Source organism: Schistocerca gregaria, chromosome 3 (assembly GCF_023897955.1).
Source record: "Schistocerca gregaria isolate iqSchGreg1 chromosome 3, iqSchGreg1.2, whole genome shotgun sequence".
Lineage (NCBI taxonomy): Eukaryota > Metazoa > Arthropoda > Insecta > Orthoptera > Acrididae > Schistocerca > Schistocerca gregaria.
In genome coordinates, this window is record NC_064922.1 from 145,926,795 (window position 1) to 145,946,284 (window position 19,490).

The window sequence follows — 19,490 nt, forward strand, 5'->3', positions numbered from 1 at the left end:
TCGAAATTGGTGTCCCTCGACTGCCGTTCGGACACTTGGAAATAGAAAACGTCACACGGAGCAATATCTGGTGAATAAGGTAGCTGTTGTAGTACTGAAATTTGTTTTGAGGTTAAAAATTGCTGTACTGACAGAGCAGTATGGGATGGCGCATTATCCTGATTCAGAATCCAATTATCAACAATGTTGCCATGGACACAAAGAACTCATTTACGAAGTCTTCCTAAAATTTCTCTGTAGTAATGTTGGTTAACTGTTTGTCCAGGAAGCACCCACTCTCCATGAACAATTCCCTTGGAATCAAAGAAGCACGCAAGCATGCATTTCACATTTGACTTTAACATGCGAGCTTTTTTTGGTCTGGGTGATCCCTTTGAGCACCATTGCGAACTTTGGCGTTTTGGCTCTGGATCATTCTGAGAAAACCAACTTTGATCACCAGTGATAACACCTTAACAATCCTGGATTGATTTCATTTGCTGGTACAGATCGACTGCCACATTTTTCTGTGTTTCTCACTGTTGTGGTGTTAGATGTTTGGGGACCATTTTTGCACAAATCTTTCTCATACCAAGACCTTCAGTTATTATTAGATGAACTGTTTCTCGATTGATGTTCATTTCATCTGCAATCATTTTCACGGATAATCTTCGATCAGATCGTACGAGTTCAAGCACCGTGGCCAAGTTGACATCCATCTGTGAAGTTGATGGTCGTCCACTGCGGTCTTCATCTTCAACATTCGTTCTGCCTTCACTAAACATGTTATGCCAACAAAAAACTTGAGCTCATGACATAACCTCCTCTCCAAAAGCCTTCTGAAGCTTACCATAAGTTGACGTTGCGTTTTCACCCAATTTAACGCATAAAGAAATGGCATACCCTTGCGCAATATTATGCGGTTCCATTTCCGTGTTAACTTACTACATCACAACTCACGACTGAGTTGCATCAATGTGCCGCTTGGACTAGGAACAGCTTATAGACCAATGTCAAAGATATTGTGCCTTCACAAGCCTGCAGGGTTGCCACACCTTGCAAAGAAAATATGTCTCATTACTTTATTATCGCACCTCGTATAATTGCAATGAAAACTGGAATTTTGGATGTGATGTGTAATTAGAAACAAGAAATTGTGCATTTGTCGGAAATATAATGATTTGATATATGTTAATCTGCATAAGTTTGATGAATTTTATATTTAAATGAAGATATTCAAATTGACCAAAAATTTTAAAAATGAAAAAAATCTATAGTGGCATTTGAACAAGCAGTCCATTGATTACCTCGTTACCATTCTCCAGGAGTACCAAGTGAGCCACACTGCCTGTCATGAAAATAGCCTTCATTTAAGGGAGTAAAGGACCTCAGGTTCTGTGGAAAATTGATTTTCTTGAGTCTTTTTGATAGTAGCATTGGGTTGCTTTGAGGCATTGATATTTGAGTTTTGAACTTCACAATCATAAATTTAAAAAAAATTACAGAAGTTCGATTGCCGGATGGCCTCCTTGTAAGCAAAATTTTAAGTTTCAAACTTGCCGTTTTCTAACTTTTCTTTTTCTAACACTTTTTGATTATTTTATTTCATTTGTTCCTTTCTCTAAGTACAGACTGAGCTTACTAGATGCCCACTCTTCCATTCTTTGGTCAAGAAAAATAAGAGATCTGCATATTTCCCACCTGATGCGCACAAATATAAAATGCCAAGACATCAATTAAGCTGTATTTTGCAAACAAATACAAATGGAGTCAGAGATTTGGAAGAAGCCACCAATTTAGACGTTTAGCAAATTTAAAGACAACTATTTTTCCAGTAATTTACCTTCACACCATGGTGTGTGCTTTACGGTTTGGTAACATAATATGCTTTCCCATGCTTCATAAGCCAAAACTGATTGTGAAAAGAAAGAAAGATTAAATAATTAACACTCTAAGTAGAAAAAATACTGCATTCTTTTGATAAATATTTGACTTTGGTGCCCTCTATCAAGATGATGATACAAGCTGTCGGGCAAAGTCCTGCTTCAGATACGGAAATGTGCACGTGCGTGGAAACATGAACACATGTGCACACACAAATATGTGCAAATGTGTTTGCTTCACAGAAGTAAAAATATTATTAAGCAAGCCAGTGTTGTTCTTGATGTGTGTCATGCTGTCAAGCCCAGTGTGTAGATCTGCACTTCTTGGGCCATAGGTTCCCTTGTATATTTTTATTGTGTACATCAAAATAAGGAATCAAGTAACTAGATTCACAAGAAATCACACTCAAATGACAATTTTAAGAACTAAGACCTATTAATTCTTCCTAGCAGTAAAATTTGGTGACAAGAAATGAGATAAACCTACGTTGTCACTGGTAGGCTTCCCCCCCCCCCCCCCCCCCCCCCCCCCCCCCCCGAAGTAAGGGTGACATTGTCAGCTTTGATTTGTTCTCTGAATAAACCCTAGAGATTTGTTTATCTGATGTTATCACTATATTTAATGCTAAATTACATTGTATGTGTTTGAGGGCTGTGGTGCAGATCATTTTAACTGTTCCACTACATGCCTTATATGGTCAGATTGCCTTAGTGCCTGTCTGTGTATGCACTGTATGTATCCAGCAGAGGAAGTCCAGACTATCTGGCATCCCCTTCTCTACCTCCACTTGAAGAAAGGGTGATGTAATTTTGCTTGGTAACAGGGCATCACAGAATCCAGGGAATATGTATTTGTGTATGTCATGCTGTAGTGTCTTGGACTAAAGCAATAATTTGTTCACCAGCATATCTGTACTGCCTCATATCTTCATAAGTTGTTATTCAGGTGGTTTTCAAGTGATTATAAGGCGTGTAGCTCATCTGCCCATCCCTCCTTCTCCCTCCCCCCCCCCTCTCTCTCTCTCTCTCTCTCTCTCTCTCTCTCTCTCTCTCTCTCTCTCTCTCACACACACACACACACACTCCCACACTTCCACACTCCCACACACTCCTTGCCTCCCCCCAGTCAGCCAGACTGTCCTTTGTTAAAAGAATTTTATCTACTGCTTTTATATTGTACATGGATTTTATGAAATTAATATAGAACTGTGTTGTAGGCTAGGCTTCTGTATGAATTAGTTCAGTGCATCAGATTTCAGTTAGGAATTGTGTATTTTAATCGTGTGCATTTTACAGTATTCTATTAAGGGCACTAATAACTTCAACATCAAGCAAACTAATCCTGCAACCATAACACATTTAGAGACTTTTCAGTATATATTCAGAAGGTATAATTTATTGCGGGTAGCCTTCGTCGGTTGGAAGTGATTCTTGTTAGACATCAAACAATGTATTTTTTGACATCAGGAAGCCACTTGGCACTACTTGTGTGTACATGTCTTTCGAGCTGTATGATTGGGTATTCTGCTAGTTTCCCCTCATGTAATTGTGATCCCTTCTTACTGGTTTCATTTGAGATACAGAGTCAGAAAAGAACTTTCTTAGATTGTTTTATTCATATGTGGAGGGATTGTTTTATTCATATGTGGAGGGAATGAGCTTTTAATTTTCTGTTAATTCTCCACTCTTGCAACTGCATCTCATTACCTTTGCCTGTTTCTTAAGTAACTAGATAATGAGAGGGAATGGTGATTTTTAAGTATTGCATAGGCAGAACTGTCTATGTAAAGTTTACTTGCTCCATCAGTCTTCTAATAAACTTGCACGTCCTATGAGATACATCAGGAAGTAGTAGTAGTGGAATTCTTCCGGGATATCTATCCACTCAAAACTCCAGTGAAATTAAGTAGCCGATAAAGTGACGAAAGATGCTTGGGGAAGTCAAACATTGGACTTGGTCACTGCACAGATGAGTTAGTCCTGACCCAGTGAGAAAAATGGGAGCAGGGTGTGAAGTCATAAATTGTGAGATAATCTAGAACACCCAATGGTATCTTCATCTGCAGTGAAGAAGAAACCACATTCCTACACATCTGGACATTTGTCACACTTCTGTAACATGTAGTTTTCTAGTGGTTTTTTGTTGTACATGCACGGAATTACTGGTGGTTTTTTATAACACAACAAAAGGTGTCTTGTGTATTTTACAGTGTTTTAAGCAACCCCCCTGGTAACGTTTTTCTTGGTTGTACCATTTTGTTTCTGATATGCCACATTTTCCCTTTAGCTTTTAGTCTCCTTACTAGACCATCCTGCAACATAACTGTGATTTACATACGTATGACACTAGGCAGAAGCTGAACCTACACATAAGCACAGTAAGCACAAACTAATGCAAAAGAGGAATGTATCATACTGGAGTTAGGTTATATAACCATATTTACTCTAACATACCAACATTAAGTACGTTTAAGATATAGGTGAAACAATTCTTGCTTGACCACTGCTTCTGCTGTGACTCTGAACTTCTGGAACATCATAATGAGTAAAACTCATTTACCAAATATTGTTTATTATGTGCTATGTCATTTCATACTATCATTTACTTTGTGTAGCATCACTTACTAATCTCTACTATCAATCGTAGCAGCAGTTTAGTATGTCATTTTATATTGTTATGCACTTTCACTGTGTTGACCATGTAGTCACAATGACTGCTGTAACCATAAATTATGTTTACCGCTGTCCTGTATCATCTCAACAAACAATGCACTACAAAAACGGTTCTAGAACAAAACAAGTAAAAAAAAAGTAAATAAATAAATAAATCATTGCAGAATGCTGCTATGCAGTCTTCTTTCGTATCTTCACAGTAGATCTGCATGAGGGGATTCAATATTCTAAAAGTTGGGAATTATGTTTTTTCACATGGTAGTCTGTTAGGTATTTTCAATTAAAAATAAGCTTTTATTCATCTTTATTCCTTTGAAAAATACTCTGTGTGTTCCATATTGTGTTCTCTAATCGGATTCAGAGATACTAAACAAGTTGTTTCATAGTAGTAAAGAAGAAAATTTTTCGTTTCTCAATTTGTACCTGCTGTTAATATTTCAGATCCATTCAAGAGCACAAAGCCAGTTCCTGCAGTTGATCCTTTCAGCTCAAGTGATCCGTTTAGTTCTGCCTTCCCTTCAAAACCAGCAGTAAGTAAACATACAGACTTGTTACTGTGTTTAATATCGACTGTATACTGACCATTTTTATTCATGGTTACAGGATATATCAGTAACAGATCCATTTACCTCCTTTGGAACGCCAGCTACAAGTGGTATGAATCCATTCTTGTATTACTTGACATTTTTTTAAATATGCGTCAAGTCTTTCAGTTTATTTAGTGCTTGTGCATTTTTTCCAGCCAAGAATGATCCATTTGATCCATTCGGGGATGGGACAAACCGAAATTCAAGCAAGTCACCTGTGGATGTATGTATTACATTAATCAATCTTTCAAACACCCCCCCCCCCCTTTACCCCACCCTCCCTCTCTCCTCCTCATCCTCTTCTTGCCTTGCTCATATGTGTGTATGCATGCTATTGTATTATGTTATTCCACTGTGCAAAGTTAAAAGTCTGAAGTGGATGTTATACTCTGTTATTACCTGCCTTTTTAAAATCTTCTTTGAGTTTTGATTCTACTTTCTCTTAGCCTATTTCCCTCGTGCCCCATATCAGATGAAGAATTTGGTAATATTTTCCTTGCATATGTGAAAGGACAGACATTACTGACAATCCACAGCTGTATGAAATAATTCAAAATTTATTTGCTGGCTGAAAATTATTTGGGATCAACTGTGTTTGGTATAAATGTACTACCTATTACTGGCATGCTTAATAATATACTGAATGTTGCACTAACTGAAATGGGAAGAATGGCAATCGTCTGATCATTTGCCTCTAAGCTATCAAGCTGTTCCAGCTATGACCTGACAGTCAAGTAATTCTTTGCTGTTCGATTTGTTTACTTGATCATATGGAAAATAGTTCTTATGAGGAAGTTAAGATTAGAGAGTATTAGGGTGTGGGAGGTTGAAAAGGTTCTAGCCCAAAAAGTAAAGAATAATAGAAATTTCACAATACCAGTTTATTTTTCTGTATATACGTGTACACTAATACACTCGCATGCACACTCAGATAACTTCTGCAAACCATTCAAATAAAAGGTCTTCAATTTCGAGTTCAACCAAACGTTCACAGCATCAATTCACTGCACCATCATTGTCCTTTGAGGTATTTTTTGTTTTAGATTTGGGAAAAGAAAAACATCTGGAGTCAAATACAGAGAATATGGTGGATGATGTAAAAAATTCAAACCCGCAGTCCTGCAGAGTTTCCAGTGTTGCAAGAGTTTTATGCACCGGTGGATTTTCCTGATACAAAAGAACTCCGCGTACCAATTTTCTGTGCTTTTTTTATCAAATGGCGCAGGAGGATGCATAGGTCCTTAAGTATATTCCGCATGTCCTCTGCAATTTCATTGGGTATCATTCCCTTCAAATGAAGATATTAAGTCACACCATGGTTCTTGATTCTCTTGATATTCACCATTTTTCTTATACTACAGTATACAAAAACTAATGAAGCTGGAGCTGCGAAATTTGACTCGCATACCCACAAAGGGTCATCATAAAAGTCGGTGGTGGTGTTTGTGAGACATATTACGGTAACTATCTCAGGCTAGAAACTTTTCAACTGCCACACGTAATATTGTTTATTTAGACAATGAAAAGCCCTGACTGGAGTAACAACAATATGCAAAGGATAGATTGGTACTCACTGGAAAGAGAATGTGTTGAGTTACAGGCAGGCACAATGAAAAAGGCTGGCAAATATTAAGCTTTTGGACAAAGTCCCCCTGAGACACACACACACACACACACACACACACACACACACACACACACACGGCAACTGTCATCATCACCTGGAGCCAGACAAAGATTTCCAAATTGCAGGAGGTGTATTATGAGCAACTTAATTTTTTCACCAAGTGAGGTGGTGCAGTTGTTAAAATCACTGGACTCGCATTCACGGGCAGAGGGTCTGAAATCCTCATTTGGTCATCCAGATTTAGGTTTTCACGAATTAAGATGGTCTTTACCTTGTATTCTGTCTTCAAGGAGCTCATTGTTGACTGGGCTCTAAACCCTAATCTTCCTTCTTTCTGTTTGTTTACTTAGTGGATTCGTAATAGTGATCTGTTGCAATGCTGTCTGCAGAGTCAGGCATACATCTTTTGAATGTATTGTGTATCTCTCTGCATCCCAAGATACAGTGTACGTACTGCTCTTTTGCCAAAAGTTTTAGTACTATTCAGCAAGCATTTTCATCTTACTAGTGTGGTCCTGCATAACTGGGTGAGTTGCAGTCACAGATACTCAAGGGTTGTTCTTCTTAGATTGGTGGGGGTGCAAGATGTCTTTATGTTCTTGTCAGAAGAATTAGATATTCAATTTCTGCTGTAAAATGAGAATGGTTATTAGCTACTGGTCCCAGTGATTAGACTATATTCATCAGTGATTTTACTACTGACAGTTTCAAATCTTACAGAATGAATCCTTTGGACTACAGCATATGATGAGTTACTGGTGGCCCCTGTCTCACTGTGGGACTATACAGATTGGGCATCTTCCTATTTCTTCAACAAATAGGATTTGAAGGTCAGTGACTGTACATCAGTTTCCTAAAGCTGTCCAGCTCACTATTCAATAAACTCAAAAAAATTGTGTCTGAAGATTTCTGAGCATTGCTAAGCATGAAACAGTTTGAGCATTTGATGAGAGCTGCTGGTAACAGGTTGCATAGACTGTAAGTCTTGTAACCACAAAATCACTTCCTAATTCTCACTTGTAGCAACTTTTCTTTTCTACTTCAACTTTTACTTGTATCTAATGACTATACACTTGTGTTGCTCACCAAAAGTCCTTTTCTGAAAAGGATAGATTACTACTCACCATAAAGTTGACACATTTGAGTTGCACACAGCCACAACTGCAAAACTGCTGTTCCACAATGGGCTTTCAGCCAAAGCTTTCAGAAAAGAAAGGGAAACAAACACACACACACACACACACACACACACACACACACACACACACACAAGAGAGAGAGAGAGAGAGAGAGAGAGAGAGAGAGAGAGAGAGAGATATGTTCGCATTTCATGCACGCGGGACCCCTTTATCCGACCACTCTGCCCATACTACCAGAGCAGTATCGTTTTCATTATTGTTGATATTACAACCTGCACTTTACCTTGCTTAAACTTTTTTGTTTATTTTTAACTTCTCACAATGTGTTTTGTGTTTCCCACCGTCAAATATGTAGCACAAAAATACAGTGTAAGATGAAATTGAGAAATGTACATTACAATGAAGCAGTGAATTTAGTAACGTGCCTTTAACATCAATACACAATATGTAGTCACTTATGAGTTACTGCAATGCAACGTCATTCATTGCTGAAACTGCCTCAGTTATATGGTAAACAAGTTCTGGTGCTAGGCAGTGTTGGTAACAGTATTAAAATTCCTCTGACATTACACACGTCTGCGATATTTCAATGCTTATATTAAATAAAGGTAAAGGGAAAGGGTAGGTGTGAAACTCATGACTTCAATCCGCACAGGGAATTGTGCTAAAGTTGAAACTCATGTTTGCACTCTGTTATGAACACTTGTCAGCTTTGACGTCTAAGCAGTGCAAAATACCTAAACATAAATGTGTTGTCCTTTGTGTGAGACAATGTAATTGTCGGTCTTGATTGCTGTTATACATTTTTTGTGTGTTAAAACTACAGCTTTCAGTAGAAAAAAACTCTCAAATGTACTGTATCTCATCAGTTCACACATGCACTTGTACCAAGACTGGTGTGTGTGTGTGTGTGTGTGTGTGTGTGTGTGTGTGTGTGTGTGTGTGTGTATTAAGGTTTCAGCTTTTTTATAAAAATTTTTTCTGTTTATTTTATTTTTATTTGATTCTGATGATGGCTGTGGTTGAAACATGTTAAGGTTTATTGTTATCAAAATAAAGATGTAATAGTGATCAAGATGGACAATTATATTGATGTGTGATAATGATCACAGGCTTGTACAATGACTTTGTCAGTTATAGATTTTCTATGAGAGCTTAATATGAGTTTGATAAAAGATTAGAGAAATGTGAATTGGTGAATCTGCAACAGATTTTCCAAACACCCATGTCACCCAGTTAGTTTGGATAATGAATACTCTACTATACATGTATTACTACTTAACTTTCAATTATATAAAAACTCTCACAGGATCTATATTTACTGTAGATTCCATTCAAGATGTTCCCATTGTCTGGTATTGGGTTGAATGCCTGCAGGAGCACTTTGGTGCTGTTTGGATTCTGATATAGGACGAACCCTTCACAGTGACTTGGTCCAATATTTTTTAATTTGTATTTTACTTTGTTTAAAACTAATATTGAAAGCTCTAATATGTGGTCAAGCAAATTACAAAAAAGTTAACAGCCTTAAAAAGTGATGATTGAGGAAGAAGGATATTACTGAAATTACAGCGTACCTCTGCCATATACAGCTCAGCAACTGATAAATGTTGGTAGTATAAAAACTGTATTCTGGAAAACATACAATGCAATTTTATACAACTTATCTAACAAACCATTTAACAACAGACATTATTAAAAATAATTCAAATAATGCATTAACAGACCACTGAGTTTCACAGTGAATAACAAAACTAGTGATCGTAGAATATGGGAAGGAGGGAGCAGGAGCACTTATTATGATGAACAATAGGGTGTCTCTCCTCTATTTGAAATGGAGTGTAGCATATATGGGAAAACATATGCAGCTTCACAGCACGCATTATGTAATTAGTAAAGATGATGCAGTTTGTATTGACATCATTGAACTGTAGTGCCTCATCCCAATAAAACAAGAGAAAACCTCATATCATCACCATGCCAATTGGAGAATACAGCGCAATGAGACAACTTGTGAAGTATGGAAAAGAGGGAACAGGGATTTTAATTATGATAACCACTGGGACACCACACTCGCCAGCACAGCAGCACTTGTGGGAATAGATGTGCCTTCAGAAATAACATAATTGAAACACAGTATTATATCACATAAGTAAAAAAAAAAAACTATCTCTATCATCAAATGGAAATATTAACAAATACAGAATTTTCTAATGAAAGTAACATCTTTTTTATTTTTAAATGCTAACCCATGAAAATGTAAGTATTTACAAGAAATTTAAATTAGGTACAGAAATACGTAACATATAATAGAAAATAAAATTCATTTTTATTGATTGAGCAGTAATACATAATAATTTTTTCATTTGACAATAAGGTAACTTGTACTTCTGTCTCACATTTTAATTATTTTTATGTGATTATCAGTTTTTAAAAAAGTTGTTATTTATTACCAAAATTATGAGAAGGAAAGTCGCTACTCACCATATAGCGGAGGTACTGAGTCGGAGATAGGCACAACAAAAACACTCTCACTCTTAAACCTTTCGTGAAACTAGTAACCGAAAGCTTTAATTGTGAGTGTCTTGTTCTTGTACCTGTCTGCAACTTCCTTTCTCATAATTTTGTTTCATTCCATCCTGGATCTTTCATTGTTATTAACATTTCCAAACAGAACATTTTTAAAAAATTGCTGCTAGAAAGAATTTAATAAGTGATGTGGCAATGACAGTACTTGTATGCTACACACTTGATTATCTGTGACTCTGTTAAAATGTTGGAAATGGTTCATATTTAACAGTACTCTGAGCCTTTGAATTTTCTACAAGCATTGTCAAACATCAGACAGATCCTGCACATGTGAGTGAAGAGAAAATGAACCATTGTCTGGTATCAGACTCCACAGAAGTTGAGAATACCTGCGGACTTTCCTGGCCATTATAGGGCATAGTATCGCGATGTTGCTGCACTCGCTTAGCAAGCATGTCACCAGTCTTGACATGTGCATTTGCTGGACAACAACGTTCCTCTTGGCCGGTATAAATGGCGACCCAGCAAATGATCGTTTTGTTCTGTACTCGCGTCTGATATTGTCGATTACTATAATCATTGTACTACAAACTGTTCAGTAACAACCTCACTTGGCACTTGGTTCTACTATCTGGTCAGGTTTCGGATTGTGAGTCTCTTTGTTCTTGTGATTCCTCAGTTTCTCCCGGCATATTTGTTGCTCGAACAGTCCACTGGTATACTGCCGGTTCATAGTGTCCAACAGGCACAATATTTCGGCAATCAGACATGTCGCCATCATCAGGTGCGCTGACGAGCTAAGCTCCTGAAGGCTGGCGGCTGATTTAAATCCCCGCTCCCCATGGGCCGCTCTCTTCGCCGTCTGCGCCCGCCCACAGGCGGTCACGAAGACGTGGGCATCGGAATCTGTCGTAGCGTCGATGTGCTTGCTACGTCCACCCTGGTCGCCAGTTCGTTCTTCTTGCTGAGAGTCTTCTTAATTACATTCAATGCCGGGTCCCAAGCCTTGTTGAGATTGTAGTCACAATCTCGGTTGATGAGATCTTCCCTGGTGCAAATTTCGATAGCCTCCCTTCTAAAGCTGTCCCAATATTTAGAGGTCTGAGCCAGGATTTTGGTACACTCATAATCCATCTTGTGTTTCTTTGTCAAACAGTGCTCTGTTACCACTGACTTATTTGGATATTTCAGCCAAGTGTGCCTTTGATGTTCTTGGCAATGATTTTCAATGGTGCTTACTGTTTGTCCGATATAAGTCTTCCCACACTCACAGGGAATTTGGTATATGCCAGCCTTCCTCAAACCTAGGTCATCTTTCACACTTCCCAGTAATGCCCGTGTTTTATTGGGAGGGCAAAAGATGGTTTTAACTCTGTGTTTCTTTAATATACGGCCGATTTTCCCCGATACTGCGCCATTGTGCGGAATAAAGGCAGTGGCTACCTCTTCTTCCGTGACTTCATCTGTCTCCACAAGTTGTGCTGTGGTGGTGGGACGGAGAGTGTGTCTAATCTGCCATTCCGAGTACCTGTTTTTTTTTTTTGGAACACGGTTTTGAGGTGTTCCAATTCCTGGGGCAGATCTCAGCATCTGAGATGCTGCACGCCCTGTGTACTAGTGTTTTTTGTACTCCATGCCTCTGAGAAAGGTGGTGACAGCTGTCTGCATGCAGGTACAGGTCAGTGTGCGTTTTCTTCCTGTAGACACCATGGCTCAGGGTACCATCAGCTCTTCTCTTGACCATGACGTCCAGGAATGGTAATCTTCCTTCTGCTTCAGTCTCCGTAGTGAATTTGATGTTTAGATGTATGGAGTTTAGGTTGGTTAGGTTTTCTCGTGCGAAAATTAACGCCGGTGTCTAACACACTTGCGCTCTCCTTTCAGGATATATGTATTCTGTTGACTAATTATTATTCCCAGAGATATCATGTGGTTGCCTGCATGCTCAAGTTTCACCAATACCATAAATATCCTGGATAATCACACCTTTCCTGTTTCACTGGCTTGCAACATTTATGCTGCAAATGTAATTTCACTTGGGCCAGTCATGGCTGCAAGGCTTCATATGCAACCTCTATGATTTGTGAAGTCATGATTCAACTGGCATCCAGTCTGGAATTCCACAGATAACCATTGAAACTGGATAACCTGTCTTTGGAGGACATCTTGTGCATTGCACACTCATCAAAATTGCTAAGGCTAACAAATGACTCGTGGCGAGGCACCAAGGTGGGGCATGTAATGGGCCACCACACTTTCTACCCTCACATCATAAGGTCGGATGACCCCCAAGGTGCAGCTGTGTTGTAATTCGTCATTGTGTGACGTCCCTTTGGTCTCAGAGACTCTGGTCACCCCTAAATGCTGTTACCTTTGTGTGCACAGTGTTTTTCCTCTCACTTTAGAGGTGACTGCCCATATCACTGGGATTCTGTGTGTCCTGCGATAAAGAAGGGCATTTCTGCTAAGTGTGTTGAAACCGCACAACCTGCTCCCATCCCACCCCAAGAGTGCTTCTGAAAACCATACATGCATTGCAGTAGGTAGTCTGTTTGGGCGACCCCTTCATGCGGAAATTGTTACACACACTTCACATTTTTACCATGACATGTGTTTCCAGGTGGGCACAGAGGCCACCATTTCTTTGGCAAATCAGGTAACTTATGCACAAATGAGCTGAATAAAGTTTTCCCCAGTCTCATGGTATTTGGTGGCCTACAGGGGTGATTCTATACCTCTTCGTAGGCCCTTGTCAATCACTGTGGGCTGCAGATGTGTTACGTGGTTCTTTAAGTTATTTGTTGTTGACCACCTGTGTGCTACCAGCAATTTTGGCCGTGACACCTTAGGTTGTTTGGATTTGCTATCGCTGATGAAGCCATGGTCGGATCAACTATAATCCATTTCCAGGAACTGGAAGATTTATGTGCTGCATTTGTATTTATATTTCATCTTGATTTGCAGTTTGTCTCAGCCTTTCACATGCACTTCTCCCATTGGCCGGACGCCGCACCTCGGTTTTACCGACCAGGTCAGTTCCAGTGCTGCTCTGAAGCAGGTGGAAGATAGTTTCCAGGCTGCTGGGGCTATCAAGCCAGAGAAATCTAGTAGATGGACCACAGCAGTAGTCATCAGAAAGCCCAGTGGTTCTCTCAGATTGTGTGGGGATTTTAAGGGTACTACAATATCCAGTTGCAGGTGCAAAACATATCCTTTCTGCCCCCAACAGAAGACATCCTCACCAAACTTCCTGAAGACAAACACTATTCCAGGATTGACTTTGCTGATGCTTATCTCTACTTACCGTTAGATAAAAAGTCCCAGAACACTGTTCTCCTCTTCCAGAAACTTTAGTGAAACTGTGGAACGGTTGACGCAGCATATTGTGGTTTGCATGTGTTACTTGAATGATCTCATTCTTACATGACCTCCCACCAGAAGCATTTGTAAAACCTATACAGCCTTTTTATGATCCAATGGGACAGAGGACTGCATTGTCATTTGGAGAGCTGCAGTTTTTTTTCACACTAAAGAGGGAATTGGGCAAACTGCTCAAAATTTTGCTGCAATAACTTGCTTAACTTGCCCAATGAACTTACCTGAATTAGTGGTGTTTTTGGAAGTAATATTACACTATCCCAAGTTCTTGCAGCATTTGCACCACATTGTGCTGCCCCTCAGTTGGTTGCATAAAAAGTGTGTGCCATATGACTGGAACTCTACTGCAAACGTGTTTTTACCCAATTGAAAACCATACTGAAATCTGCCTCGTGCCTCATGCCATTCTCTCCTGATCATCACTGATTTTGGTGACTCATGCATCTGTCTATGGATTATGGCTGTCTTGGCACAGACAAATGGGGATGGCGCTGGGAACAGCATATGAAGTACACATCCAAGACATTCACTCCTGCCTAGCGAAACTATTCCTAAATCGAAAAGGAGGCATTGCCAGTGGTTTTTGCCATTAAAAAGTTTCATGTTCATCTTTTTTGGGATGCAGTTCTTTCTACTTACTGATCATAAGCCATTGGTGGCATTATTTGGGCCATGCCTCAGCCAGCATCATTAGACAGCCCAACACCTCCAGCAGTGGATACTGTTCCTGAGTGCATAAAGTCATACCATCCAGTGGAAACCCATGCCATAGTATTCCAGTGCCAATGTGTTTCATGTCTACCCACTGACCCAACCCTGATTTTGACCAACAGGAGGTCATCTAGATCACAGAGGTTGCTCAGTGTGGATACTTATTGGAAGTGCCCATATGTTGCATTGTGGCTGCACCATGACCAACACCACACTCATTGCCTTGACACAGGTACTGGCCATAAAAGTGTTGCCTCGCTCATTCTTGGGTAATGGACTGCAACTTGCAGAGTCTGCCTCCAAATATTTCTGTGAGGGTAATGGCATGAAACACTTCTGCAGCCCTCTGTTCCATCCTTCCTCAGCTGGTGAAATGGAATGCCTCTTTCGGACTTTTAAACCACAAATGAAAAAAGCTGTTAAATCCAGTGCCACTACATTAGCTCTCACCCTGTATTTGAGCACTTACTGAACCTTGCCAATTAGCAATCTTAGCTTCACTGAACTACTCCATTGGGGCAAGCACAGACCTTGCTTCATCTCCTAACACAACCCCCTTTCAAGCCTCACTCGTGTCCTTCCCACTGTTACTCACCCAGCACTACTCTGTAGCCCTATTCCTATGGGGGGTACTGAGGCTGGATGCTGTTGATGGTAGTGGAGATCCACAGGCAGTGAGTTAATGTTGGTACAAACAGCAAAGGAGCTTGAGTGCCGCAACCACAGCCAGCTGTGGCCTTGAGCACAGGTGTTGCATCCACCCACCATCTCCTCCAGTCTTCTGGTGACAGTGGGTCACTGTGGCCAATGCCCTGGTGGCTGCCAATGACTTGTGGAAGCCTCTGGTAAGTCCATCACCAGCAAGTCCCAGTGGATGCTGCCAGACACCTTCCTAGCCAAAGAGACAGGGTCTCTGCCCATACCTCCACTCCACCCTCCACAACACTGTCCAGAGCGTTTCTGTCTGTACATGTCTGTTTCAGGGAGGGTGGGTGATCTGTTACCAGGCTCCACAGAAGCTCATGCATGCCTGAGGAAATTGACCTAGATGACCATTACAGGTCATTGTATCGCCACTGAGGTGCTCTCGTATGATGAGTGCACACCCACCTCACCATGTAAATACACCAGCCATTAATGTTCCTCGTGGCCAGTATAAATACGGCCACCTTGCGAACAGTCATTGTCTTCTCATGTCTGATAGCATCAGTTTATCTCCACTGTACTATGGAATATTTTATAATAACCAAATTTGCCACCCGGTTCTTCTTTCTGATCACATTTCAGATTCTCTCTCTCTTTGTTCTTGGCCTGTTATCATCATGGTAAAAGTTTTCACTTTGCACCTCATTGTTGCATAGGTTGCTTTGGGCTTGTCCTGCTGTGTCTTGTCCACCGCCAGTTAACCGTGTTTACCTCGATGGTGATTCGTATCATGTTCTTTTCCACAGGCAGCCCTTTTGCCTCACAGCTTCACTTCTTTCTCCTGCATTCTGTTGCATTCACTGATATCTGGCTGCTTGTGTCTAAAGCATGTTACCTACCTTTTTCATTCTCCACATTGGTAGGGGCTTTGAACTTCATTTCATAATGTGTGCCTGGAGGCCAAATTGATCATGTGTAGACAGTTGCATACTGTTTTGTTTATGTAACTGTCCCAGTTGCCTCAAAGAAAGCAGTGCGCAGTTGTTGCATTCTCCTCTCAGTATGTTGTTGTTGTTGTTGTTGTTGTTGTGGTCTTCAGTCCTGAGACTGGTTTGATGCAGCTCTCCATGCTACTCTATCCTGTGCAAGCTTCTTCATCTCCCAGTACCTACTGCAGCCTACATCCTTCTGAATCTGCTTAGTGTATTCATCTCTTGGTCTCCCTCTATGATTTTTACCCTCCACGCTGCCCTCTAATACTAAATCGGTGATCCCTTGATGCCTCAGAACATGTCCTACCAACTGACACCTTCTTCTGGTCAAGTTGTGCCACAAACTCCTCTTCTCCCCAATCCTATTCAATACTTCCTCATTAGTTATGTGATTTACCCGTCTAATCTTCAGCATTCTTCTGTAGCACCACATTTCGTAAGCTTCTATTCTCTTCTTGTCCAAACTAGTTATCGTCCATGTTTCACTTCCATACATCCTACACTCCATACAAATACTTTCAGAAACGACTTCCTGACATTTAAATCTAGACTCGATGTTAACAAATTTCTCTTCTTCAGAAACGCTTTCCTTGCCATTGCCAGTCTACATTTTATATCCTCTCTACTTCGACCATCATCAGTTATTTTGCTCCCCAGATAGCAAAACTCCTTTACTACTTTAAGTGTCTCATTTCCTAATCTAATACCCTCAGCATCACCCGACTTAATTCGACTACATTCCATTATCCTCGTTTTGCTTTTGTTGATATTCATCTTATATCCTCCCTTCAAGACATTGTCCATTCCGTTCAACTGCTCTTCCAAGTCCTTTGCTGTCTCTGACAGAATTACAATGTCATCGGCGAATCTCAAAAGTTTTTATTTCTTCTCCATGGATTTTAATACCTACTCCAAATTTTTCTTTTGTTTCCTTTACTGCTTGCTCAATATACAGATTGAATAACATCGGGGAGAGGCTACAACCCTGTCTCACTCCCTTTCCAACCACTGCTTCCCTTTCATGTCCCTCGACTCACACAACTGCCATCTGGTTTCTGTACAAATTGTAAATATCTTTTCGCTCCCTGTATTTTACCTCTGCCACCTTCAGAATTTGAAAGAGATTATTCCAGTCAACATTGTCAAAAGCTTTCTCTAAGTCTACAAATGCTAGAAACATAGGTTTGCCTTTTCTTAATCTAGCTTCTAAGATAAGTCGTAGGGTCAGTATTGCCTCACATGTTCCAACATTTCTATGGAATCCAAACTGATCTTCCCCGAGGTTGGCTTTTACCAGTTTTTCCATTCGTCTGTACAAAATTCACGTTAGTATTTTGCAGCCGTGACTTATTAAACTGACAGTTTGGTAATTTTCACATCTGTCAACGCCTGCTATCTTTGGGATTGGAATTATTATATTCTTCTTGAAGTCTGAGGGGTATTTCGCCTGTCTCGTACATTTTGCTCACCAGATGGTAGAGTTTTGTCAGGACTGGCTCTCCCAAGCCTGTTAGTAGTTCTAATGGAATATTGTCTACTACCGGGGCCTTGTTTCGACTCAGGTCTTTCAGTGCTCTGTCAAACTCTTCACACAGTATCGTATCTCCCATTTCATCTTCATCTACATCCTCTTCCATTTCCATAATATTATCCTCAAGAACATGACCCTTGTATTGTCCCTCTATATACTCCTTCCACCTTTCTGCTGTCCCTTCTTTGCTTAGAACTGGGTTTCCACCTGAGCCCTTGATATTCATACAAGTGGTTCTCTTTTCTCCAAAGGTCTCTTTAATTTTTCTGTAGGCAGTATCTATCTTGCCCTAGTGAGATAAGCCTCTACATCCTTACATTTGCCCTTTAGCCATGCCTGCTTAGCCATTTTGCACTTCCTGTCAGTCTCATTTTTGAGACGTTTGTATTCCTTTTTGCCTGCTTCTCAGTATGTACGATTTATAAAAATTGTAGGTAGCTGTCGTCAGCTGGTGGTATTGACCATGGGTGAACACTACAAGGCTCGTATTCAATGCTTTGTCTCACGCAGTCAATCAAATGTTTACTGTGGTGTACACACAGTTGATGGGCAACTTTCCATGCTGACAATCCTTCTGACCACAAAGTGACAATTTGCACACAGTCTAAGCTTGAAATGACACTTCAAGGCCAAATGATAAAGTGAGCAGTACACACAAGCCACATTGCCTTGTTCACAATAGCCAACACGGAATGCTCTATAGACCTGCACTGTGAATTTCAGGTTTACTGTTACCTACTTTAGTTAAGTGGCTGTACATAGTGATTTCCTGTGACCAGAACTATTGAGGAAAAGTTTTCAGATCAAAAAATTAAAAATTCTACAAGAGCTGTGGATACAGCAAAATTTTTGCACCAGTTTATAAACAGGGTGTCACTCTGTTGGCAAGCAAAACAACTGTAATGCTTAAGCCAGTTCTGTTGTCAGACAGGTGGCAGACATAAGACAACTACTAAGAATACGATCTTTTGTTGCAGTTAAATTAGGATAGAAGTGGATTTCAGCATTGCAAAAATGCAGTTTGTCACTTGAGTTGATTAAGTTGCCACCTGTCAGTTTTATCGAATGAACATGTCACAAGGTACAGATAAGTTAGGATAATACTAAATCCTGAAGTTGCATGGATGTGTCTCAGCTAAAATATTGGTCCACGAAATAGTAAGAATCAGGCTACACTCCCATCCAGTCATTGAAAATTCGATCCATTGGGAATGCTTCTCATTAATCATTCTTGCAAACTCTATAAAACAGTAAAAGCAGTATACCTCATTGAAAAATAATTAAGGCAGTTACTGAGGTAAATATTGAGCTTGATGTCAGCTATAGCTAAGCGTTGCCTGGAAAACTGACACAAAATACAGTTTGAAAAGACGAGAGTCTCGAGTCGTGTATCAGCATATTGGCATTCCATTATAAAGGAAACGGCTTAGATCAGAATAAACAGCAACAATTTTAACAGTAATGTGTGGGGACAAGCTTTGGATATCAAAAGGAGAATATGTGACACTCGTAGGGAGGCAGGAGTGGCCTTTCCGACATGGCACCGACTCCTCACACGATTTAAGTCACCTGGGCCCACTGCAGGTCAGAGCTGCTATGAGCTGCCCAGCTCACCTTCCACACGCATTGTTTTCGTGCTCTGTTTGTTGCCAGATGCTGCAATCGAGCCTATATAAGCAGAAAACCGTGCCAGCCCTGGCAGTCAGTGGTTTTTACAATTTACTACAGTGGTGGAGATAGCGATTGAAAGCTCGAGTATTTTATTCAAACTGGGGCAGCTTAAAAACTTGGAAGATTTGAGTCAGATGTGCCACTG

The 19,490-nt window shown here is 40.2% G+C and overlaps 1 protein-coding gene across 13 annotated transcripts in view; it reads left to right on the forward strand.

The window, feature by feature from the left end:
- The window catches only part of LOC126354419 (epidermal growth factor receptor substrate 15-like 1), a 188,561-nt gene that overhangs the window by 111,297 nt on the left and 57,774 nt on the right, over positions 1-19,490 (forward strand). For all 13 annotated transcript variants that reach the window (XR_007565323.1, XR_007565325.1, XR_007565326.1 and 10 more), the window contains 3 exons: positions 4,977-5,065; positions 5,139-5,190; positions 5,278-5,345. Coding sequence is in view for 9 of the 13 variants with exons in the window: in XM_050004045.1 (XP_049860002.1) it covers positions 4,977-5,065; positions 5,139-5,190; positions 5,278-5,345 (209 nt within the window). In the remaining 4 variants the exon portion in view is untranslated. The remainder of the gene's footprint in view (positions 1-4,976; positions 5,066-5,138; positions 5,191-5,277; positions 5,346-19,490) is intronic.